General features: G+C 37.1%; 1 protein-coding gene across 1 annotated transcript; it reads left to right on the top strand.

The window, feature by feature from the left end:
• Positions 1 to 1,065: 1,065 nt before the first annotated feature.
• VPS26A (VPS26 retromer complex component A) lies at positions 1,066 to 26,255 on the top strand. Its single transcript, XM_024765568.1, has 9 exons — positions 1,066 to 1,209; positions 5,793 to 5,942; positions 12,754 to 12,829; positions 13,945 to 14,101; positions 14,738 to 14,902; positions 16,527 to 16,633; positions 19,808 to 19,876; positions 21,841 to 21,983; positions 24,524 to 26,255. The coding sequence occupies exons 1-9, from the start codon at positions 1,201 to 1,203 to the stop codon at positions 24,635 to 24,637; spliced, it is 990 nt and encodes a 329-aa protein (XP_024621336.1). The 5' UTR covers positions 1,066 to 1,200; the 3' UTR covers positions 24,638 to 26,255.

Genomic DNA, 26,255 nt, shown 5'->3' with positions numbered 1-26,255 from the left:
ACTCCAATAAAGGTGTTAAAAAAAAAAAGAAAAAAAAAACCAGTATTCATTCAGGGGCCCGTCCTCTAGGCTTACACCACAGTGATTAGGCTGCGGTTAAAGACAGAGTACTTTTTTTTTTTTTTTTTGCGGGACGCGGGCCTCTCACTGTCGTGGCCTCTCCCGTCGCGGAGCACAGGTTCCGGACGCGCAGGCTCAGCGGCCATGGCTCACGGGCCCAGCCGCTCCGTGGCATGTGGGATCTTCCCAGACCGAGGCACGAACCGTGTCCTCTGCAATGGCAGGCGGACTCTCAACCACTGCACCACCAGGGAAGCCCAAGACAGAGTATTTTTGAGCAGCATCATTGCGCTTTTCAGGAACGCCTTCCACCCCTCACGGAATGGCAGGGCGGTACAAGTGATTTCTCAGTCCTCCACAGCTAAGGGGCGGATAGTTCAGGAACTATCTGTGTACTTTACGAGGCAACGGATACAGTACCCTTTTTTTTTTTTTCGTCTCCTCATAGGTGACAAAGCTTCTGAGTTCTCAAATCTCAGAAGCTGAGGGAAAGAAAGGAAGTTGGGTAGAGTTCGAGAATGGTGGCAGAATGCCTCATCCCCGAATTGAGAGAGCACGTCTCTTGCGAGGCCTAACGAATCAGGGCCTCGGGTAACAGCGCCCCTTCAACTCCTCGGCCTAGTAACCCACCCGCAGAGATGGCCTCCCGCACGAACCTTTTCTTTCCTCCTTTCTTCTTTCCCAGACGCTCAAACTTCCACTAGAAGTGGAACTGGGTGTGGCAAAAAGCCCGTCAGCGAACCGCCGGTCAGCGAACCGCCCCTCACGTGACAGACAAGAGGGCGCGGAGGACCTGGGGAAGCTACGTCCGCCCTGGCCCCACCCACTTGACGCCACTCAGTGACCCCACCCCTCCGCCGTGGGGTGGAGCACGAGGCCCCGCCTCCAAACGGCCTCTCCTCGGAGCGCTAGGCTGATCAGTGGGGCGGGGCGAGAGGCCCGGAGAGGGCCAGTGCTGGGCGAAGGGGGCCAGTGCTGGGCGAAGGGGGCCAGTGCTGGGCGAAGGGGAGGAAGGGAAGGGAGGGGTCACGTGCGGCGAGCTGCCCGACGTCACGTGACGAAGACGCTGGGCGGAGGGAGCCGGGGCTGGGAGTTCTCCTGAGGGAAGAGGAGTGAAGTGTGGGGCACGCGGCGGAGGCGATGACAATGGTGAGTGCGCGGCGGCCAGCGCGCTCGCTTGCAGCCCTCGCCCCGGAGCGCGCGGCGGGACGGCCAACGGCGGGCCAGATGTCGCGGGAGGGGCTGCGGGGAGCGGCTGGAGGGGGCAGGCGGGCAGGGCGGGGGGGCCGGGTTAGGCCTGTTTGGCCGCCGCGGGGTCTGAGACTATTGGGCTGCGCCGCCCTTTCCCGGTCTCGGCGATGCCCGAGCACCTGCGGGTGGCGGCGCGTTCTCCTGGCCATGTCGGAGCCTCTGCCCGAGTTCCTCGATCGGCTGTGGGGGCCCTGGCTGGGTACTCGGACCCCGCCTCTGCGGGGGCCCGCCTCCCCCTCCCCTTCCAAGGTAGCCAGCCCCTCTGCTCCTCCCGGGCAGCCTCGCTTCCTTTCAGGTGGGGTGACCCAAGAATCCCCCAGTTCCGGACTCGGGGGGACTTGGTCACTCTCTTCCAGTGTTGATCGGGAGCTTGATAAACTCCGTGATTTTTTTAGCCTGCATACGGTGATATTCTGCGATTTCCTGACCCCAGTTCAGCCTTGATGTTGACAGTTATAGAATGGGAGAGAAAAAGAGAAGGACGTTGGAGGGGAGGACGTTTTTAATGCAAAAGGCAGTAGTTTCTTGCGCGCTGTTTTAAGCGTTAGGTCTCGTTTCCCTCACCAAGCCATTCTGGAAACTTACCGCTTTGGGATGTTGAAATGGCCTAGGGAGCAGAGGAGGGAGGGAAATCTGAGTACTCTCACCACAGTTAGTGGGAAGCACCAGCGTGGGCGCGATGGCGTTTAGCTTTGTGTGTGTTGGCGATCTTCTCTAGATTTGATCTCACTTGGCTCATTTTATGGTAGTATTCATTTACTCGGTTCACTTAGCAAGCTTATGTTGAGCGCCTACTGTGTGCTCTCCTTAATAGTACCTGCTTTCCCAAAGCTCACCTGGTTCCGTAAACTGCTTTAGACTTTTGGCTTATAGACCAAGCTAGGTTTATTTAAAAAAAAAAAAAAAAGTTACTTTGAATAAATACATTTAAAGTCAGAAATCGAGTTGTTTTAATTTATAAAAGAGAGGACAGACATGTTCATTCTTAAACTTGGAACCTTTTCCTCTTTTTTTTAAACAAATAATTACAATACTTAGGTGCTCCCAGGGGCCCTGAGCAAGACTGAAACAGCCCTTGCTCTCTTGTAGCTTGCAATCCAGAGGGAGATAAACATTTATTTGTGTAATTATTTGTTTAACGTGGAAACAAGTAATTACAGTTGTGATAAGAAGGAAGTATTGGGGGACCTTGCCTTGTCAGGGAGTTAAAGAAGGCTTCTTTAGTTGAATATAATTTGCAAAGAAAACTTAAAAGGCCCTCCTATCTTTTGCTTACATTTAAAATTATTACTTTTAATGAGCTTTTGAATTATGTTCAAGAGCAGTTTTTATTTTCAAGTTACTCTTGAAACAAACACAATTGTAAAGCTTTATAACACTGAAATGGGTACAAGTGTAATAATATATGTATGAAAATTTGCTGTTTCATTGTTCGTGTATGCCCTAAGTGAATAAATTTTGAGAGCCTCTCTTCTTCCTCACCTTGAGTTGCATTTCTTTACAGCCACTGGATGTAGTGAAATTTCTTTAGTGAGGGCTAAAACGTTTGTATTTTAACATATACACGTGTAATTTTGCTAGATGGTAATGCTCAGTGTTAGGTTTACAAATTATGTGAAAAATCTTAAATTAAGCTAAATTCAGTGATATGTAGTTTACGCTACGATTGGAAAACTGTGAGAACAATTGCTCTAATATTTAAGTAGTCATATATATTGCCCTCTAGTTATTTAAAGGCCACCTAAGAATTTGAACCTGTATATTGTCTAGTATTGCTGCTGAAAATCCCCTATTTTGAATGCTCACTTGAAGATATCTTTTCTAAAAGAACTTGGTAGTTTTTCTCGTAAAAGATTTCAAAACTGCCTTCTGTAATTTCAGCAGAAGTATATGTTAATATATCCTAACCCTTTTTACAGCTTTTATTCCTTTTCCTTCTTCTGGTCTTCACCATTCTGACCATTTTTTTCCTCTTTATATATCAGAAGTATTATAATTTGATTGTGAATAATTTTAAGAAGATTTTAATTTTGTGACTTTTTGTTTGAAATACAGAAGATGCACATCTTGAAATAAAAACTTCATTTATTTATTTGGCCACACCATGCGGCTTGTGGAATCTTAGTTCCCTGACCAGAGATTGAACCCATGCCCTCAGCAGTGACAGCGCAGAGTCCTAACCACTGGACCGCCAGGGAAATCCCTTCCTTTTTTTTTTTTAGAAATAAAAACTCTAGAAGACTTTGGGTAGAGAATCGTTCTTTCAACTCCTTCTAGAAGGAAAACAAGACAAACTTTTTTCTCAGATATTTTTCTCTCTGTTATCTACATGCACAATTTTCTGGAGGCTTTTACCAAGACTAGTTCATTTTTGATGTGTCCTGGTGTAAAAAACTGGATGTTAACCCAATGCTAAATTTTCATGGCCTCATTAACTTAACGGTGTTAAAGTGCTGTAGTTTATCATCAACCTTTTGTTTTTCTGCATATGCTACACTAGGCTTTTTTTATTCCTTCTGATCTCTCCCAATCTTAGTGTTTTGATTGTGTTGAAAAGTAAGTCCATTTTTAATTTTTAGTTATGAAATACTTCATGCATACAGAAAATAATAGAGGATAACACATAATTTTTACATATTTTTAAGGCCTAAGACTTACATTTTTACATATAGTGTCAAAATAAAACTTATTGTTTACAATTACTAATTGTTGTTAGTTAATTGTGAAGTTTTATGTGACTTTTAAGTCTGTTTTATACCATTTTAATTAGTGGCAATTTTGATTTTATTTTATTTTTGATTATTTGATCTTTTAATATCAACTTTCAAATCCCAGTTCAGCTGTATGTGTTAAGTATATGTATGTGGGAAAAGTTACCATAATATTTCCTTTCATTTGTAAAACAATTTTTATAGTTTTCAAATCTCATTTTCCTGCAACCAGCTCTAAGAATATTAAGGGGGAATGAGAAAATTAAATTTTATTTTCCTGCTTCTATTTTATAACCCGAATTTTGGACTGTCATGTTCTACCCTTTCATAATTGCTCCTCCCACAGCAGCCCCCCCCACCCTGCTTTGCTGGTTCAGTGCTTTGCACATACTTGATAAATAGTAACTGATTTTCAGCTGCTATACATTCTTATATTTGTAACTGTTACGAGAATGTATACCATTTTGAGCAAGTTTTGAATTTAAAACTTGGGGTATGAAAGCTAACTAGGAAGGGACAGTGCACATGCCCTATCATTGATGTTTTTCATTCTAAGTTCAGAATAGTTTTCTAATTAAAATTGTTTGTCATTTATAATATTGCCAGGAAAGATTAAAACATCTTGCCAAAAGGAAAATTTGCTGGTTATGTCTTTGGAGTATGTCATAAGTACTAATCTGGCAATCCTTTGAGTTGATTTCATGAAATTATAATCCTTTTGTTAATAAAGGATTAATAAAAATAAAGAAGTGGGAATTCCCCGGCGGTCCAGTGGTTAGGACTCTGAGCTTTCACTGCTGAGGGCCCGAGTTCTATAACTAAGATCCCACAAGCTGCATGGCATTGCCAAAAAACAAAGAAGCAAGCTCAGAATTTAGGAAAACACTATCTCCTTTGATCATAGTATCATCCTATGACCCACATAGCCTTAGCAGGATCATTAGCTTGTTTGCTGTCCTCCTGAGGACAGAACTGAGCCTTAACGCAAGTTCCTTGCTCTAGATTTTGCTACTGCACCAATACTAACTTCCTGCGGGAGGGCTGGTCTTACCAAACATGCCTAGTTTTAGCTCACTTCTTTTGGGTATTCATAAAATTTGCAGAAATTTAATTAGTTTCCTCCATTAGAGCCAGTTTTATTCCAAGGGCTTACACAATGTAACACATGCTGTTCAGACCTATATAGCAGTAGATTTTACCATAACTAGTACATTGTAATAACTCATGAGTAATTGGGATTGTATGAGTTTCATTATAGCAGTATAATGAAAGAACCTCATAGATGTATTACTAAAGGTAACCTTTCAAATCCAGATGTTAGGATTAATTTTTTAGCCCCGCGGCATGCATGCGGAACTTCCCCAACCACGGATTGAACCTGTATCCCCTGTAGTGGAAGCGGGGAGTCTTAACCACTGGACCACTGGGGTAGTCCTTTTAGATCTTTGGTATATGTTACTATTTGATTATTTATAGTGGTTACCTGTGAAAATGATTGAAATTATAGCGTGTTTAAATTTGTTTTCTTTTTTGTCTTTTAATTTTATTGTGGTAGAAAACATATAACAAATATATCCTCGGCAAAATTTTAAGCATACAGTACAGCATTAACTGTATGCATATTGTATGAAATTTGAGTTTTGATGTAGTATTTGATATAAGTTGTTATTTCCTTGTGAATTCATAGATTAACTGTAGGTTATAGGTAATTGAATTTAGAAATGTAGTGACTGACAAAACATAATTATGAACATTTTCCTTTTATTTCAGAGTTTTCTTGGAGGATTTTTTGGTCCCATTTGTGAGATCGATGTTGTCCTTAATGATGGGGAAACCAGGAAAATGGCAGAAATGAAAACTGAGGATGGCAAAGTAGAAAAACACTATCTTTTCTATGATGGAGAATCTGTTTCAGGGAAGGTAAATATTTTGTTTGGAGAATTACCTAGTTGTAGCGTATTAGAATTAGTCATGAAAATGGCTTGTGCTGTATCTAAATTTGAATGATTTTATTAGAGATGGAAAATTTTTTTCAGGTCAGTTAAATCCTTGATTCAATAGAACATTTACAGGAAAGATTCTTAAACTGGAAGGGTTACAGGGGCAGAGTCTAAATTAAACTGTGTGCAAAATTTTGTGTGTTTGTGACTATGTGCATCTGTTTAACTTCAGACAGCTTCTACAGTGGGGCTGTGATCCACTCAAAGTTTGTTTCTCCTTTAACATAAAGTTGAGTTGTGGAGATTGGGGATAATTCTCTAGTATACCTTTCTAAAAGTTTCTTTCTCATTCTTTATAGCTTATCTGTCTGTACTACTGTCATTGTGTCTGTTGATCTCATTTCTTGATACTCTGTAGAGGGCTTAAGTACATTTGGAATGTGTCCATGCATGGTCAGATACATTTATGATACCTTCTATGGTTTAACTTTTTCCTCCTTTTCCTTACCAAGTGATGTATAAGATTATTCTTATACCTTACGGAACATGATTAGTACTCATTAGTTTGTGATACTGAAGAATAGTAATATCCTAGATAAAATCAAGTCATAAAACATTTGAAATAATTTTTCAATTATTTTCAATATTTTTGAAATATTAAGAGTTTCTCTCCCCTGCTTGTTAAGGTGATACATACACATGGTAGATAGTTTGGGAAATAAAATAATTATCTATATTCCCACCATATAGAAATAATTCACTGTTAAAATTTGAATGTGTTTCCTCCTAGTCTCTCTGCATTAGTTAATGTATGTATAATATATTAAGCATAACTTTTCCCTATTATTGGATATTTAAATAGTTTCTACTGTATTTTTCAGACTGCTTGTAGTATATCACCGTATCTTTAGTAATACAGGCATGTTTTTAGTAATAAAACTTTAGTACATAAGTTTTTCTCCAAATTTCTGTAGGATAAGATTACTTCCTTAGAATGAATTCCTGGAAGTGAGTTGCTGGACCAAAAGACATGAATATTTGAAGGGTATCAATACATATTAACCTGGAGAATTTGCATCAAATCACATGTTCACTTAATGCCTTGTTTCACTCAGGGTAGTACTGAATATGGTCACTTTTTAATCTTTGCTATTTCTATAGGCAAAAATGATATTATTCTTTGATAGCATTTCTTTGGTTACTAGATAGGTTGAACTTAGGTTTATTAGCTATTTTACTGCATCGTCTGTTCTGGTCCTTTGCCAGTTTACTTACTGATGTCATAGTGTTATATTTGAAATAAATTTTTTGCTTTTCTACTTTACTCTCCCTTTAAAATGATGGGGAGAAAGAGAAGAGGCCTGAAAGAGAGCAGACAAAATCATTAAAAGGATGGAACATGTCAAACGAGTAAAGGAAATAGTGTTGGTTCTGTAAGAAACTGCCAAACTATTTTCCAAAGTAGCACTACCATTTTCAGCAATGAATGAGAGTTCCTGTTGTACCACATTCTGGCTAGCATTTGATGATGTCAGTGTTCTAGATTTTGCCCATTCTAATAGTTTTGTAGTGGTATCTCATTGTTTTAATTTGCAGTTCCCTAATAATATGGTGTTGAACATCTTTTCATATGTTTATCTTCAAATATATATCTTTTTTGGTGAAGTGCTTGTTCAAATCTTTTGTCTAATTTTCATTCGGGTTGTTTGTTTTCTTCTTATTGAGTTTTAAGAGTGGGAAACAGCCCTTTTTGGAAAACAGCCCTTTCTCAGATGTGGCTTCTGCAAATATTTTCTCCCAGTTTATGGCTTGTCCTCTTATCTTCTCATTTTCTCACTACATGTGTACATTTCCATTTCCCTGACATCTAATGAGGTTGAGTGACTGTTCATATATTTATTGGCTATTTGATGTCCTTTGTGAAATGCCTATTCAAGGCTTTGGGTTTTGGTGGGGAGTTTTTTGGGCTCATTTTTATACTCAGTTGACTTTTTTTCTTATTGGTGTGTAGGATTTTTTTTTTTTTTGGTTTTTTTTTTTTTTTTTTTTTTTTTTTTTTTTTTTGCGGTACGCGGGCCTCTCACTGTTGTGGCCTCTCCTGTTGCGGAGCACAGGCTCCAGACACGCAGGCTCAGCGGCCATGGCTCACGGGCCCAGCCGCTCCATGGCATGTGGGATCTTCCCGGACCGGGGCATGAACCCGTGTCCCCTGCATCGGCAGGCGGACTCTCAACCACTGCGCCACCAGGGAATCCCCTTGGTATGTTCTTGATACGTGCTTCTCAATATAGAGTCCACTGCATATGTATTATAAATATCTTTCTGGATGGATTTTTCACTATCTTACTGGTATCTTTGGATGAACAGGAGTTCTTAATTTTAATACTCTACAAATGTTAGTGCTTTTTGTATCCTGTTTAAGACATCTTTGCCTACCATATGGGCATGAAGATGTTCTCCTGTTTTTCCTATAATTTAAAACAATTTTACATTTCACATTTAGATCTTCAGTTTTTTGGAATTGATTTTGTCTTTGTGATATAGGAGTCAAGGCTACTTGTTTGTTTGTTTGTTTGTTCCCCACATGGATATCTTATTAACCCAGGACATTTATTAAAAAGCCATCCTTTCCCCCACTACACTGCAGCATCACCTTTGTCATCAGCCAGAGGTTGTATGAGTCTGTTTCAACATCTCTGTTCTGTTCCATTGGTTTATTTGTGACATATACTTTCATTTTTTATTTTTTTCATTTCTTTTTTTAAAGATAGCTTTATTGAGTTATAATTCACATACCATAAAATTCACCCTACTTAAGTGTACAGTTCAGAGGTTTTTACTATATTTGCAAAGTTGTGCAACTGTCACCACTATCTAATTCCATAATGTTTTCATCACCCCAGAAGAAACACCATACCATTAGCGGTTAACTCCCTTGGTGCCATAAACTGAATGTTTGTGTCCTTATAAGATTCATGTGTTGAAACCTAATCCCCAGTGTGATATATTGGGGGGGTGGGGCTGGGGGTGGTTAGGAGATGATTAGGTCATGAGGGCAGAGCCCTCATGAATGGGATTAGTGTCCTCAGAGAAATCCCACGTGCACCTTCTGACATGTGAGGACATAGTGAAAAGACAGCCGTCTGTGAACCAGAAAGCAAGCTCTCCCCGGACACCAAATCTCCTGGCGCTTTGATCTTGAACTTCACAGCCTCCAGAAGTGTAAGCAATAAATTTATGTTGTTTTTAAGCCACCTAGTCTATGGTATTTCGTCATAGCAGCCCGAATGGACTAAGACACCTAGCATCCACTAATCTGTAAATGTGCTTTCTTTCTCTGTGGATTTGCCTATTCTGGACATTTCATATAAATGGAATCATAAAATATGTGGCCTTTTGTGTTTGGCTTCTTTTACTCAGCATGATGTCTTCAAGGTTTATTCCTTTTTAAAAAAATTTTGGTAAAAAATATATATAATAAAATTTACCATATTAACCATTTTTATGTGTCTAATTCAGTGGCATTAATCACATTCACAGTGTTGTGCAATCATCACCATTATTTTTTTTTTAATAAATTTATTTATTTATTTTTGGCTGTATTGGGTCTTCGTTGCTGTGCTCGGGCTCTCTAGTTGCGGAGCAGGGCCTCCTTTTCGATGCAGTGCATGGCCTTCTTGTTGCAGCGGCTTCTCTTGTGGCAGAGCAAGGGCTTTAGGGCGCACGGGCTTCAGTAGTTGTAGCACTTCAGTAGTTGTAGCACGTGGGCTCAGTAGTTGTGGCTCCTGGACTCTAGAGCACAGGCTCAGTAGTTGTGGCACATGGGCTTAGTTGCTCCGCGGCACGTGGGATCTTCCTGGACCAGGGCTCGTACCCATGTCCCCTGCATTGGCAGGCGGATTCTCAACCACTGTGCCACCAGGGAAGCCCCCATCACCACTATTTTAAAAATTTGTTCATCACCCCAAACAGAAACTTTGTACCATCAAGCAATAACTACTCTTTTCCCTTTCCTCCCAGTCCATGGATACCTCTAGCCTACTTTTTAAAAAAAAAAAGTTTATTTATTTATTTATTTTTGGCTGCGTTGGGTCTTCGTTGCTGCTCACAGGCTTTCTGTAGTTGCGGCGAAGGGGGGTTACTCTCTGTTGCGGTGCGTGGGCTTCTCATTGTGGTGGCTTCTTTTTTTTGTGTGTGTGTGGTGGCTTCTCTTGTGGTGCACAGGCTCTAGGCACATGGGCTTCAGTAGTTGTGGCATGTAGGCTCAGTAGTTGTGGCTCACGGGCTCTAGAGTGCAGGCTCAGTAGTTGTGGCACACAGGGTTGCTGCGTGCATGTGGGATCTTCCTGGACCAGGGCTCAAACCGGTGTCTCCTGCATTGGCAGGCGGATTCTTAACCACTGCTCCACCAGGGAAGTAAGTCCCTCTAGTCTACTTTTTTTCCTATAAATTTGCCTGTTCTGGGCCTGTTCTATTTCATATAAGTGGTCATATAAGATTTGTCTTTTTGTGTCTGCTTCATTTCATGTAGCATAATGTTTTCAAGGTTCATACATGTTGCAGCATGTATCAAAACACCATTCTTTTCTATAGCGGAATAATATTTCAGTATATATCTGTGTAGTATATGGATGTACCACACTTCTTCATCATTGGCAGGCGGAAGGACATTTCAGTTGAGGACATTTCAGTTGAGGATATTTGGGTTTCTATTTGTTGACTGTTATGAATATTGCTGTATATTTGTGTGTTAAGTTTTTGTGTGACTGTGTGTTTTCATTTCTCTGGGGTGTATAGTTAGGAATGGAATTGCTGGGTCATACATTAACTCTATGTTTAACTTTTTTTTTTTTTTAATGTTTAACTTTTAAGGGAACTGCCAGGCTTTTCCAATGCAGCTGCACCATTTTATATTCTCTTCAGCAATGTATGAGGGTTCCAGTTTCTTCACATTCTTGGCAATACTTATTATTGTCTGTATTTTTTATTGCCATCTTAGTGGGTGAGAAGTGGTCATAATGGTTTTGATTTGCATTTCCCCTAACGATGAATAATATTGAGCATCTTTTCATGTGCTTATTGCTGTTTGTATAACTCTTTTGGAGAAAAGTCTGTACATATCCTTTGACCATTTTTAATTGGGTTATTTGTCTTTTGATTGTTGAGTTGTAAGAGTTCTTTATATACTCTAGATACAAGTCTTTTGTCAGTTATGTTTTGCAAATATTTTCTCTATTTCTGTGAGTTGTCTTTTCACTTTCTTGGTGGTGTCTTGAAGTACTAAAATTTTCTATTTGATGATGTCCAGTTTATCTTTTTTAAAATTTCATTTCTCATGCTTTTGGTGTCATCTGAGAAACAGTTGCCTATCCAAGATAAAGAAGATTTACACCTATGTTTTCTTCTAAGAGTTTTGTAACTGTAGCTCTTACATTTAGGTCTTTTATCCATTTTGAGTTAATATTTGTATATGGTGCAAGGTAGGGATCCAATTTCATTTTTTTGTATGTTGAGATTGAGTTGTTCCAGCATTATTTGTTGAAAAGAATATTCTTTCCCCATTGAATTGTCTTGGGACTCCTGAAGCATATACTTTTTAAAGTTAAATTTAATTGCCGTCTGTCAAAAAAAGCTACAGAGAAGGAAACAAAATTACCCATAAGCAAACATTCCAGAAGTAACTCCTGTTAAGAGTTTTTCTTTAGTTTAAAAAATTTAATTGGCATTATACTTGTATACAGTTTGACCATGCTTCCTTCATGTGACATACCATGCACATCTTTCCACATCATTAAATATTCTTTGACCTTATTATTTTTATACTTTAATTATACTCCATCATATGATGTACTACAAATTTGTTTAATTATTTACTTGTTTTTCTGAGATATTAATTTGGAAGGCAAGTAACTAACTCATCCTGGTCACAGATATATGGAAGATATAGAAGCATGAATGTTTTAATTATGTAGTTTACAGACAGAAGTAACTGAACTTCAGTTTTTATTGGTCCTTAATTTCTGTTGTCTTTTGAAAGAAAAGCTTTTAAGAGTCATGCTACCAATATTTTTTATAGTAAAGAATTAACCCGGAAGTATGCTTTTTGGTATGTTAGCTAATCCTTAAATGTTTCGAGTTTTGTTTTTAATATGTATGTACTTTATAGATATTTTGTCAAATTAAAATGTATAAAATTAAGGTTTTCATTTGGCACATATGAATTTAGGGATTTTAGATTATATATTTAATTTGAAAAGTATGTAAGATAATCATACTCAAAATTTAAATCTTTAGACATTCTGTTTTTAGGATGAGTAGCAGACTCAGGGCAATAAGCATTGCTTTTAAGATCAGGAATTATAACAATATATTGTTGGTTATAAAAGGCTGAAAGTGATCTTTAAGATCAGTTCTTGGAATTAGTAATAACCTTACATTAAAATGCTGTTGTAGAATTTTTTAACTGTTTGACCTGAAAACATATTTGGATAGTTGAAAGTTTTCCCTTTTATTGAGTCTTTATAGTTCTCCAGCTGTAAAGAAGGATTCCTTACTAACAAAGAAGATGCTTTAAGTGTACGTATAAGTAAGAGGTTCATTACTGATTGTATATGAGTAGGTTTTACCTTCTCTGGCGCTATAAGGTCTAGGTAGGATCTAGGTATGTGGTGGTGTCTCAGACTTCAGAAATGAATACCTGAAATATTTATACATTGTATTCATCTGGAAGCAGTCTGCTAGTAGGCCCGCAAAGGATTGTTAACATCTCTTACAATTTCATGTTTTGGCAGGTAAACATAGCCTTTAAGCAATCTGGAAAGAGGCTAGAGCACCAAGGAATTAGAATTGAATTTGTAGGTCAAATTGGTGAGTTTTAAAATAGTATTACTTTTTTTTTCTTTGATAACTGAGTTTGAAGAGAGTTTGATTTGGCACTTAGCTTTATGGAAAGAAGGAATTGATTTTGCGTAATAAAAGAGGATTTATTTTATAAACATTAAATCATGTTTCTTTTAATTGTATTAAATGATATTTGACTAATCCTGCCTTTATTTGTGATTAAACTTAATTACTAAAAGTGAAAGGAGTTACGTAAGCTACCAGCCTTGAAAAATAATTCAAGTAAATTAGTTTACTCACTGAAATTTCCATCTGCCTACATTTTTCACCAGGTTTATTCACAATTAGCAGTGTCACCTTCATCCTTCACTCTCTAATTACCCACGCCATTTGTCTTCCTAACTTAGTGTGTACCTGTAGCCAGACTCACTTGTCAATAGAAAATTCCATGTGAAAAGGAAAAATGTAATTTCTTTTTGACTTAGATCAACTTGTGTATGTTTCCATATGTGTATTTCAGAGACATTCTTGATTTAGTAGGAGTTAAACTGTATAAATCTTTTGGTATTACAGATTCGGAAAAGAGAAAAGAAAATAGGTCCTAGCTTTCTGAGTTTTACTGTACATTTTTAAAGTATCAAAATTGGAATGGGTGGATATTTATTTACATGTCTATTTTGGATGAGATTATATTTAAGGGGCAAATTATAGTAATTAACTGATTGTTGATTTTAGTCTTTTGCGTATTATAGTTTTATCAAGGTAATATATTTGCCTAACTAAAGCAAAACAACAAGACAATACATTTTTTGCCTAGAAGGGAGGAAGTTCAAATAATTGCTGGAAATATGTCTGTTAAAACAGCTTCATACTGGGCAAACCCTAAATGCATTAAAGGAATGAATTCATTTTTTTATAATAGAAATTTTCATTTTGCTATGCTGCTTGAATTTTTTTATGCCTAAGTGGAGCATAATAGTGAGAAAGATAATGGAATTCAGATCATAGCTCTAGTATTTAAAGTGGAGACAAATCCAACTAATTCTTTTTGTAAAAATTATTTGCTTTGGAAGTAGAAGTTTGGGTTTTAATGAGATGGGTACTAAATATAATTGGTCTTTTTGCTTTTTAAAATTTCTTAGAACTTTTCAATGACAAGAGTAATACTCACGAATTTGTAAACCTAGTGAAAGAACTAGCCTTACCTGGAGAACTGACTCAGAGCAGAAGTTATGATTTTGAATTTATGCAAGTTGAAAAGCCATATGAATCTTACATCGGTGCCAATGTCCGTTTAAGGTATGAACGTGTATCAGAAACTGTAGACAGATCAAAACCAGAAAGTAATGACTACTATTGAATGTCTTATTAGAACTTCTAATTATAATTTTGGACTGGAAGGCTTAAGATTTTTAAAATTCTGTCAGATATTTTGTTTTTTTCTGGCTAATGCTCATCTGATGTAGTAAGAGCCTTCTGTAGTTTTAGAGAATCCTATTATGAGAAGTTTTAGTCATACACTTCCCTGTATGAATCATTCTTAGGTACTTCATTTGTCCTGTAAATGGAATTACTCTCTAAATCCATTAGTTTCCCAGTGAATCTCATTTAGTGTATGGTTAAGAAGTGATCTAGAGAAAAAGAAAAAACAAACAAAAAGCAGTGATCTAGAGAGATGTCCTCAAGTAGGCTTGATGATGGTGCTTCAAATTGATCTAAAAAGTATGTACACTATTCTTAAAATTGAACTTTGTATTTTTTCTATGGTGGGGGTATTTATTTAAAAATTAAAACTTCTTCATGAAGTAAATGGAGTAAATTGATCCCTAAGGAGTTCCAGCAAGGAGAAAGCAGAGTTGCAGTTAATGTTTGCTTATTTAAAACACTGAGATATATCACAGGAGATTTAACTTGTCCTCTCCATTAATTTTGTAGGTATTTCCTTAAAGTGACGATAGTAAGAAGACTGACAGACTTGGTAAAAGAATATGATCTTATTGTTCACCAGCTTGCTACCTATCCTGATGTCAACAATTCTATTAAGATGGAAGTGGGCATTGAAGATTGTCTACACATAGAATTTGAATATAATAAATCAAAGTAAGTACCTTTCACAAACAGATAACATAAATGTTCAGGGAAAATTAAGAAGTAAACCTTTTATGTCTTTGTAAATTGGTCAAGGTAAGGATAGAATCAACATTAATCTGATGTTAACAGACCAACAGAATCTCTGAGCTGAAAGAAACTTTAGGAATTTAGTTTTGTTTCTCACTCAGCGCAGATGTCTTTCTTATTCTATTCCTGGTAATTGACCATTTTTTATAGAGGATCTCACCATCTCAGAAGGCATCTAATCCTGTGTCTCAAAAAATTTATCTTCTTGTCTTGAGATCATTTTAGCTGGTCATCTCTTTAAAAATAAGCAAAAATGTTCTTTTTCTGACTACATGAGCAATACATTTTTATTATTAAAAAAATTGACAATGTAGAAAAGTCAAAGGAAGTAAAAATACCACATATTTTCACCATTACTACTTAACCACTATTAAATTCTCATGTATATCTTTCCATGGGAGGGGGTATATATGTTTATATATGTTGTGCATTTTCAGAAATGGGCACTTATTTTATTTATTAATGCCTTTTAAAGCTTTATTATGGAAAATTTCAAACATATACCAAAGTATATATCTAAAAATATTAATAATTTCTTAACCTCGTCACATATTTAGTCAGTGTTCACTTTTCCCTAATTTACTCATAAATGTTTTTTCCCCATATGGTTTGTTCAAATCAGTATCCAAACAAGACTTGCTCAAATCCAGTGGATCCAAACACACTACATTTGTTTTTTTTTATTCTTAAATCTCTTTTAATTTATAGGTTTTCTCTTTTATTTATTTATTTTTCGCTAAAGTTTATTGTTGAAGAAATGGATGTTCATTCTTTTGTCCCCTTCCTGTGCACTCTTCTGTTACATGATTTTTATTACTTGTCATGTCCCAGTTTATATCACTGAAATTGTGATACGCGTTCAGGGTCTTAAATTATATTGTTGATAAAATTATTAGATAGTTTAGGATCTAAAACTTGTCACTGGAAGCCTCCTTTCAGACTAACATAATTGCATTAATCAACTCTTGAGATCCAAACCTGGGAGAAGTTTTAAAAAAAAAAAAGCCCTCTGGGAATTACAGGAATTCCTAGGTTTGCTACCATATTATTTCAAGGTCCCTGGGAAAAGTCTTTGATTAGTAGGTATTACAGCAACAAACTCAATTTATGGAGTCTCTCTTTGTGGCCAGGTGATTTGTTAGCTGCACTATTGTAGCACTTGGAGTAATACTGACACTAAACCCATGTGTAGAGTTTTTAATGTTCAAAACATCTTCATACACCAAATAAAAATTTTCAGGCATAAAAATCTTAATTTTCCATGCTTAAGTTCTTTGGAAACTAAGTTAACCTCTACGTAGGGACCAACAATTAATCAGGCTAATTCTTCCCTCTGAGGTGTATCGATGGTCAAGTAAACTTTGCTTCCTTATTTTTATAGTACTTTTTTCAAAAAAGAACATTAAACACATGAATGGTCAGAATGGTATTCTTAAATAGTAATTATCCTACAGATATCTAATAAAGCCTTTCAGGACATATTTCACTCTTTTTGTTTGTTTTGTAAACTGATATTTAGTAAGTGACAAATACTCTTTCCCCAAAGGTATCATTTAAAGGATGTGATTGTTGGAAAAATTTACTTCTTATTAGTAAGAATAAAAATCCAACATATGGAGTTACAACTGATCAAAAAAGAGATCACGGGAATTGGTAAGTTGAAGAGTATTTGAACTGAAATTCATTTTAGTTGAAATTTTGAAATCTTAAAATATTGTTTAAACTTAAAATAAATATCCACCTTGGAGACTAACTTTGATACTTAATATTGCTGGCAGTGAGTTACTCATTTATGTTTTTAAAAAAATTAATTTTTGAATAGATAAATTCACATGGTTCAAAAATAAAGTGTGAACGATTATACAGTAAAAAGTGTCCTGTTTATGTACTCCAGCTACTCATAGGTGATATGTTTATAAGTTTTAAAATCCTTTAAGTATTTATCCATATACCTGCAAGTGCCTCTACATTACACCCCCCCCTTTTTTTAGTTAAGTGGTTATATACAATACATACTTTAGAGTTCTTTACATATCAATGTGTGGAACACTTCCTCATCTTTCTTACAGTATTCCATTCAATGGGTGTACTAGCTATTGGTGGACATAACAGGTTGTTTCTAGTCTTTTGCTATTATAAACAATGCTTTAGTTAATAATATCATTTCACATATGTGTTGGTTTGTGTGCAAGATAAAATCTTAGAAGTGGAATTGCTGTTTCCAAGGGTATATTCATTTGTAATTTCGATTCATATTATCAGTTTCTCCTCTTTATGGACTGTACCAGTTTGCATTACTACCAGCAATGAATGTAGGAGGGTACCTCTTTCTCCTTGTATTCTCATAAGCATGATGTTATAAAACTTTTAGCTGATCTCATGGGTAGGGGGAAAAGTTTAATTCATTTTTCTCATCTGAGTGAGGGTGAGCATCTTTTCATGTGTGTATAAAAGCCATTTGTATTTCTTTTCTGTAAACCACCTATCCATATCCTTTGCCCCATCTCTATTGGATTATTAGTCTTTTCCTTTTGATGTATAAAACTCTTTATATATTAGGAAAATCAATCCCTTTTTCTTCTGTTTTTTTTTTTTTTTTTTTTTTTTTTTGGCTGCATTGGGTCTTCGCTGCTGTGTGCAGGCTTTCTCTAGTTGCGGTGAGCGAGGAATACTCTTCATTGTGGTGCACAGGCTTTTCATTGTGGTGACTTCTCTTGTTGCGGAGCACGGGCTGTAGGCGCATGGGCTTCAGTAGTTGCAGCATGTGGGCTCAGTAGTTGTGGCTCACGGGCTCTAGGGCGCAGGCTCAGTAGTTGTGGTGCACAGGGTTAGTTGCTCCATGGCATGTGGGATCTTCCTGGACCAGGGATCGAACCCATGTCCTCTGCATTGACAGGCGGATTCTCAACCACTGCACCACCAGGGAAGTCCCCCTCTTTCTGTATTAAGAGCAGCAAAACTTCCCCAGTTTGTCTTGCTTATGGTGGTTTTTGCCATCTAGAAGTTCTTGATGTTTATGTAAGTCAGATTTATCAGTTTTTACTCTTATGGATTCTGGGTTTTATACCACAGTTAGAAAGGCCTTTTTTACACTGAGGTTCTAAAAATTTTCTGTGCTTGATTCTACGAAAGTAATACACTATAGTTTATGAATTTTAATTAATTAAAATTAAATTAATTAATTAAACTTTTAATTCATTTGCAATTTGTCCTGATGTAAGAGATCAGCTATGGATCCAACTTTACTTTTCTCCAGATAGCTGACCAGTTGCCCCCAAATCTTCTATTGGTTTATTTTTTTGGCCACGCCATGTGGCTTGTGAGATCTTAGTTCTCTGACCAGGGATCAAACCTGTGCCCCCTGCAGCGGAAGTGCGAAGTCCTAACCACTGGACCATCAGGGAATTCCCTGATTTTAATTAATATTTAGATTTAGTTTGTTCCCTTTAACTTTGCTGGTTTTCTGCTAAAAAGAATTTTAGGCAACACTTTTTAAGAATTTATAATTGGTAGTCATGATTTTAAATATCTGTAATTTCTTAATCTCCATTTTTCACCTGCTAATAAAAGTTAAAGTGATTAGCGACTTCCCTGGTGGCACAGTGGTTAAGAATCCACCTGCCAATGCTCAGATGTGGGTTCGAGCCCTGGTCCTGGAAGATTCCACATGCCACAGAGCAACTAAGCCCGTGCCACAACTACTGAAGCCTGTGCGCCTAGAGCCCGCACTCCGCAACAAGAGAAGCCACAGCAATGAGAAGCTTGCGCACCTCAATGAAGAGTAGCCCCCGCTTGCCGCAATTAGAGAAGGCCTGTGCACAGCAACGAAGACCCAAGGCAGCCAAAAATAAAATTAATTAATTTAAAAAGAAAAAAAACTGTCTATGGTTTAGAGAATAAAAAGACAAGCTACAGACTGGGGAAAAAAATATTTAAAAAAAAAAAGTTAAAGTGATTTAAAGATATTAAGACCAAACTTCAGGTTCCCATTTGTTGTTTAAAAAGAAATTGTTTATTTAAACATTTTTTTCTAGTTATAAAAATTATGTTCGGTTCTGGAAAATTTTAAATAAAAAATAATTTGTACTCATAATCCAGAACAGACCTTAGCCTTTGCATATTATATATTTTACAACATTGGGATCATTACTATATGTTTTAGTGTACCTTTTAAACTTGTATCATTGACTGTTTAAAAGAACTGTATGTATGTCAGGTATTCACTTTGATGTTTTGTCTATGTTAAAGTTAACGAGAAAACATTTTGGGTGTTGCAGAGAAAACTAGCATGTCAGTGCACTGCTGTGCATTGATAGTTTCTATTTTAGCAGATATTAGAAATGATAGAAGGAAGTCTGTGAAGATTATTTCTGAACTGTATACAGTTGACCCTTGAATAACATGAGGTTTGAACTGCATGGGTCTACTTATAGCGGATTTTTTTCAGTAGTAAATATTACACTACTACATGATCTGCAGTTGGTTGAATCCACAGATAGGGAGGAACCGTGGATAGGGAGGAGTGGAGGATACAGAGAATGGACTATAAATTATACACACGTTTTCCTGTGTGTACGGTCAAGCGCCCCAGCCCCTGCAGTTTTTCAAGAGTCTACTGAATTACCTTTGGGAGGAAGGGAGTGAGACCTTCAGTTGGGTGGTAAGTAAGTGTAGATCAAGAAATAGAAAAGAATGATCAACATTTTCACAAAAGGGGAAAGTAAATTAGTACTAAAATAATGTAGTCAGAAAATAGGAAGAAGGTATAAGTCTGGAGATCATATTCTAGCAGTATTTAAATTAATATCATTTACATTATTGCACTAGGACCCAGTACCACAACAGAAACAGAAACAATCGCTAAATATGAAATAATGGATGGTGCACCAGTAAAAGGTAATACACTTTTCATTTACTTTTAAGTTACAGGTAGTGCAGATAGCACTGTTCATGGCAGATTAGTTTGAAAGTATTTATTCAGTGTGAATATATCTGTGAATTCTTAAAATGATTCTTACAATGATTTTTAAGATCATCTTTGTATAAATGCTGAGAAGACTATAGTAGTACTTTCTAGTTTGAAATAAGGTTTAATTTTTTACTCAGTTTAAATTTAGAATTTAGAAGAGACATTTATGGATATCTCTTCCCTAGTTCTGAATTTATAATATTTTAATTATCTTTTGTTACAGTAGTTTCTCTCTGTAAATCTTTTTTACTCACGCTGAACATAAGGTGCAGTATAATTGAGTATTCATTTCTGTGGGATTTTGGAGTTCTTATATAGCCCTCAAGAAAATAAGCAGTTCCCTTAGTAGATAATTTTCAGTGTCTAAGACAATGAAGCCAGTATTTATCATTTTAAATTTATGTCTTTGGGTTTTTCTTACTCTGTTAGTAATTACTTCAAAGAGTAGTTACCATTTACTGAGTACCAACTATAGATGAGGCATTGTATTCTCAGGCGCTGTCAAGTTCCCTACCACACTTTGAGTTAGGTAGTGGTAGCCCTTATTTTATACATGAAACTGAGATGTAGAGGTAAAAAACTTGTTAAAGGTGATATACTGTAGGGGAGGCAGAACTTTCCCTCTACCTGTCTTAGATTTTCAGCTGGAATTCTTTAACAAAAAGATTAATAAGAGAAAAACAGTTGATTAATGCATGCAGTACACATCACCCAGGAGAAACCTCAACAAAAAAGTAACTCAAAGCTGTGACTTAGAATTTCAGCTTATATAGCATCTTCAAAAGAACAATAAATTTGGAGAGAAATGACTGGGCAAAGGAGAGCAGTTTAGGCTTCCCAGGGCGGCAAACTACGGGCAGGTAAATATGTGGGAGAAAACCAATGGAGTAGGCTTGTTTGCATATTCCTCTGGTACCATCCCGGGCCTGAAAAGAGGCTGTCTTCAGTAAAAGGAGAATTTATATCCTGCCTTTAGGCAGAACAGGGGATTCTTTTCTGATTTTGCTGCTGCTTAATTGCCTTCAGCTCAAAATAATCTGTATGTCAAAGAGGAATATTTTTCGGTGACATATTCTGGTTTCCTTCAATAGCTAGTCATTGCACAGTTGGAGTTTGAGTCCAGGGGTTTCTGACTCCAGGACTCTTGTGTGTGTACTCTTGTGTTATGCAACATAACTTTGTAAAATTCCAGCAGCCACAAATTTTCATGTAAAGTGATGGGTTGTACATCTTTAAGGAAATAGATATACATAAGAAAAGTATTACATAAAAAGGATTCAAAGCAGAATATGCAAATAATTATTCTTAGAAAAAAAGAAGCCATGAGAATCTGAATAGCAATCTTTTTGCTATTGCTTCATTGCTAATGAAGGAATGTCATCATTCTGAACATGTTTGTTGCTTTGGGTGAATTAGTAATAAGTATTCAAGAATTTATATACATGATTAGAAATTATGGTACAGATGAAACAGATGGTTAAGTGACTTGGCTGGAGTTGGGATTCAAATCCAGGCATTTTGGCTCTAGAGCAGTGGTTCTCATCTAGGGGCAGTTTTGGTCCCCCCTCCCCAGGGGACATTTCACAATGCCTGGAGACATTTTTGGTTATCATATTTGGGGACTGCTACTGGCATCTTGTGGGTAGAGGCCAGGAATGCTGCTGAACTTCATACAGTGCATAGGACCTTATCCATGACAAAGAATTATCGGGCCTAAAATGTCAATAGTGTCAAGGCTGAGAAACCCTTGTCTAAAGCTTTTGTTATGCTGCTGTCTTGTGAGGAACTGAAGCATTAATGTCTTCTCTATGATGCTTAGTTTTAGGTGTTATGTAACTATTGATATATTTAATCATCCTTTAGAATTAAATGGAAATTGCTTTTCTTTCAGGTGAATCAATTCCAATAAGACTGTTTTTAGCAGGCTATGACCCAACTCCAACAATGAGAGATGTGAACAAAAAATTTTCAGTAAGGTACTTTTTGAATCTAGTCCTTGTTGATGAGGAAGACAGGAGGTACTTCAAGCAGCAGGTATGGTGCCACCCAGATGTTATTTTGTTCTGTGGCAATTCCAAAAACACCTGGAAAGCAGCCACTTTTCTAAGCTTTATTGTACTGAGCAAGTGGGGGTTTCTAAGTAAGTGAAAACACTGACAGTATGTTATAGAAGTAAGCATGAATGGAACTATGTTGTAATCCATCTCTTCCTGGTCATTCTGCAGGACTCCAGAATGGGCTATAATTTGGCAGGGCTTTTGTTTTGTTTTGTTTTTTTAAATTTAATTTTGTGGCACACGGCATCTTAGTTCCCCTGCCAAGGATCGAACCGCGGCCCCTGCAGTGGAAGTGACGAGTCTTAACCACTGGACCACCAGGGAGGTCCCTGGCAAGGCTTTTATTTTTCTCTTGAAACCTTTGTTTTTTATAAAAACAATACCTGCTACTTGTTAAAAAAAAAAAATCAGACAATAAAAAACAGAATGAAGTAAAAGGTCAACAAAAATTCCGCCACCATTGTGATTAGTTTTCTAGACAAATTGGTATATGTGCTTTTAGATGATTATTATGCATATTGTTCTTTAATTTGTTTTTTCAGTCAATAGTATCTTGAATAGCTTTCCTTTAACGACAAAGATTTCCTTTATCACTTTTAATGACTGCATCAACTTGATGGATTTGGGGGTTTCCATTTTTCCATAATTAAACAATCTTCTTATAAATGTTTTTGAGATGACCCAAATCTAATACTTTTTTTTAAAATTTATGGCTGCGTTGGGTCTTTGTTGCTGTGTGCGGACTTTCTCTAGTTGTGGCAAGCGGGGGCTACTCTTCGTTGTGTTGCGCGGGCTTCTCATTGCAGTGGCTTCTCTTGTTGCGGAGCACGGGCTCTAGGCGTATGGGCTCCAGGCATGTTGCGGCTCGCGGGCTCTAGAGCACAGGCTCAGTAGTTGTGGTTCACGGGCTTAGTTGCTCCGTGGCATGTGGTATCTTCCCGGACCAAGGATTGATCCCATGTCCCCTGCATTGGCAGGTGTATTCTTAACCACTGTGCCACCAGGGAAGTCCCTAATCCTTTCTTTTTTTTTTTGCGGTACGCGGGCCTCTCACTGTTGTGGCCTCTCCCGTTGCGGAGCACAGGCTCCGGACGTGCAGGCTCAGCGGCCATGGCTCACGGGCCCAGCCGCTCTGTGGCATGTGGGATCTTCCTGGACCGGGGCACGAACCCGCGTCTCCTGCATCGGCAGGCAGACTCTCAACCACTGTGCCACCAAGGAAGCCCCCTAATACTTTTTAAATATGAGATGTTTATCATAAAACTTGTTCTCATTTGAAAATCAGTTAAAAGCCTTTGGTGAATTTTGAATAAAAGATTGTGATTAGAATGGTCTTCTGTATTCGGAATCAGATTAATAAATATTTGAATGTCAGCTGAGTGTTCAAAACTAAATTAGAAATTATTCTGGAAAAAAAAAAGATTATTCTGCGTTGAGTACTGTTGATGAATACAAAAGCTACCTTTTTAAACATGGTTTGTCCTCAAGGCCCTCACATTGCCGATATGTGGAGAGAGACTGTATAATTAACAGAAAACTTAAGTAATAGTTTGACAGTAATTTGGAAGAGAGAAAAGTTACTCTGCTAATGCTGCCATAATGCTGTATAATTAAACATAGGTGATTTATAATTTCAAATTAGATTATATGAAATTTAAAATTTCCAAATCAATTACATATTGTGGCCCTATTGAGTAAGTATATGCTTCCCACGGGCATTCATTTGGATGTTTAAATTCTGCTATGTTGGTTAAAAAACAAACAGCGTGCCATGACTTTATGAAGCAAGTAATTTTAAGAATTTAGAAGAGAAGGGATCTCAGGATGTATTGGTTAGGGTAAGACTTAGGCAGAGGAAGAGGGATTTGAAGAATATAAAGGGGAAGATGGAGGGAAAGTTTAATTTGAAGTGCGTTAGATGCAGAGAGTAACCCAGTTTGGCTGGTGGGGTACTGGGGTCTAGGTAGGGAAGAGAGTGATGTATTGATAAATTGGATAAATGTTATGGAGGGCTTGAATGCCGGGTTGGAGATTTATCCTGGAGGAACTGAGAACTATTGGAAGAGTCATCCAAGCAATGTTTTAGACTAATCTGGAAGTGATAGGAAGGATAGCTTAGAAAGGGGTATCAGGCAAGGAAGGAGAGCCATCTACCAGGAAGCTGTTTTAGTATCTAAGGTTGAAGTGACAAGGGCTTGAATTTGGATAAGGGCAGTGGAACAACAAACAAAAGGTAGATTTTAGGAATTCTTTAAAGCAGTAATAGCTAGAACTTTGTGCCAGATTGGATTCATGGTGGTGGCATGCATGGGTGTTGGTGGGGGGGGAGCAGAGTTGCCAGCAGGGGAGGCCCAATATTAGAATTGGAAGAAGGTGAGTCAATAAGGAAAGAGGAGGGCTTTTGTAGGGAAGAAGTTAGTTTTGTTATGGTTAAAATTGAAGTGGCATTATTTCTATGGTGAAAATATAAGGAATAATATGAGGACATTAATTTGTTGTCTTGCATTTGTCTTCTAGGAGATAATTTTGTGGAGAAAAGCTCCTGAAAAACTGAGGAAACAGAGAACAAACTTTCACCAGCGATTTGAATCGCCAGAATCGCAGGCATCTGCTGAGCAGCCTGAAATGTGAACTGAATAGGAGAAAAAAAAGAAAAAAACTATATCTGTTGAGATTGGAAGTTCGGCAGGTTAAAGATGGTCGCAGCGTGTAGGGCGGGGAAAAGGCCAAAACCCCATTTATGATAGTCTTCCTTTATCTTACAGTGCTGAGTTTATTTTATGACATAACTAAATGTTCTTCATGTATATACATTTAAAAAGTGCTTTCTTTGAAACACTGGAACTTTCTTAAACTGCCGTGTTGTTGTTTTTTTAACCACACACTTTCATTTAATGATAAGCACTCAGCTGTACATCAGCATAAACATTAAAGATTTTCATGTGAGTAGGTTGGTATTTGTAATTTTGCTTTCTTTCTGCATAATGTTGATTACAAATTCTTTTATTCTTTTTCATGCTAATGATCACCTCTTATTCTCTACATGCAAAAAATTAAACATTTTGTGTTCAAATAAAATTAGAAAAACCTGAGTGGCCCTTAATCCTGCAAAGATTTAAAACATGGCATCTCAATATTTTTGAAAACTACATTTTTGTTTTTCCATACGTGTTTGAGAAATGCATATGAGTGTTTCGCTGTAGGTGCCTCTGAGTCTACCATTTCATGGCTTCCTGAATTTTGTTCTCTTTGAAGTCTTCTGTGGTGTGAATATTAAATTTTTTTCCATAAGAGATTATGTGGCATGTCATTGCAGCTTTTTTTTGGGGGGGGTACCATATTAAGTAACCATTTTGCTACTACTATCAGATAGGTACCACGGTATGTTTTCTGCAATGTGGAGTTGACTCTATGTTGGCATTTTAGTTTGTTAAAACTATATAATTTTTCCATAAATACTTTGAAAAAAATTTTTTTTGATTTAAGGAATCTTTTTAGCACATATATGCAAATATAATTTTCTTGCAAATATTCTCTTCCTTTTTCAGGGGAAAATTTGAGGATGGGGGACTCAGGAGAACTGGTGAAGTATGTAGTTACCCAAATCTCGACAATTTCATGTTTGTTAAATTGGAAAGTTGACTAGTTCAGACTCAAATTTAAACTAATTAATCCACTCTGTTTAAATTTTTTTAATATTAAATTCAAGTATTGTTCAAAGCCTCTGAAAAAGAAGGTTGCAGTCATCTGTTTTTATGCTATGCATGGGGTCTGATCGCAAATACACTAAATGTGGGGTGTAGGAACTAAAATGAAGCCTGTTGTGTGAAACTACTTTCACTTACGGTTCATTGGTTTTTGTACCAATATTTTTTTATACACTTCAGTGCAAGTCTTGTCAGTTAACCTTACTTTATGGGTAAGCTAAGTAACCCAAATTACATTTCTTTAAGCCTGTTTTACTACTATGGCACTTTGAAAAATGGTCAGTAACCAACTTCTTAACTGGCAAAAGGTTCCAGGTACCATGTGCTGGAGCATCTATTTTAAATGTGGATATCTGTGAATGGTAATGTTTTCCTTCATGTAAGTGCCTGTTCAGAGTTTCAAAATTTTAAAATGCCAAATATTTTCATGGTCACTTGCATGTAGTAATCTGGAAAATATTCAAAGAAAAATTGAAAAACAATTGTATTTAACCAGCCTCAAATTGTGCAACCATGATGTATAATAAAGAATTTGAAACATA

This window comes from Neophocaena asiaeorientalis, unplaced genomic scaffold (genome assembly GCF_003031525.2).
Source record: "Neophocaena asiaeorientalis asiaeorientalis breed wild unplaced genomic scaffold, Neophocaena_asiaeorientalis_V1.1 scaffold31, whole genome shotgun sequence".
NCBI classification, from domain to species: Eukaryota; Metazoa; Chordata; class Mammalia; order Artiodactyla; family Phocoenidae; genus Neophocaena; species Neophocaena asiaeorientalis.
This window is presented reverse-complemented; position numbering and strand designations above follow the sequence as displayed.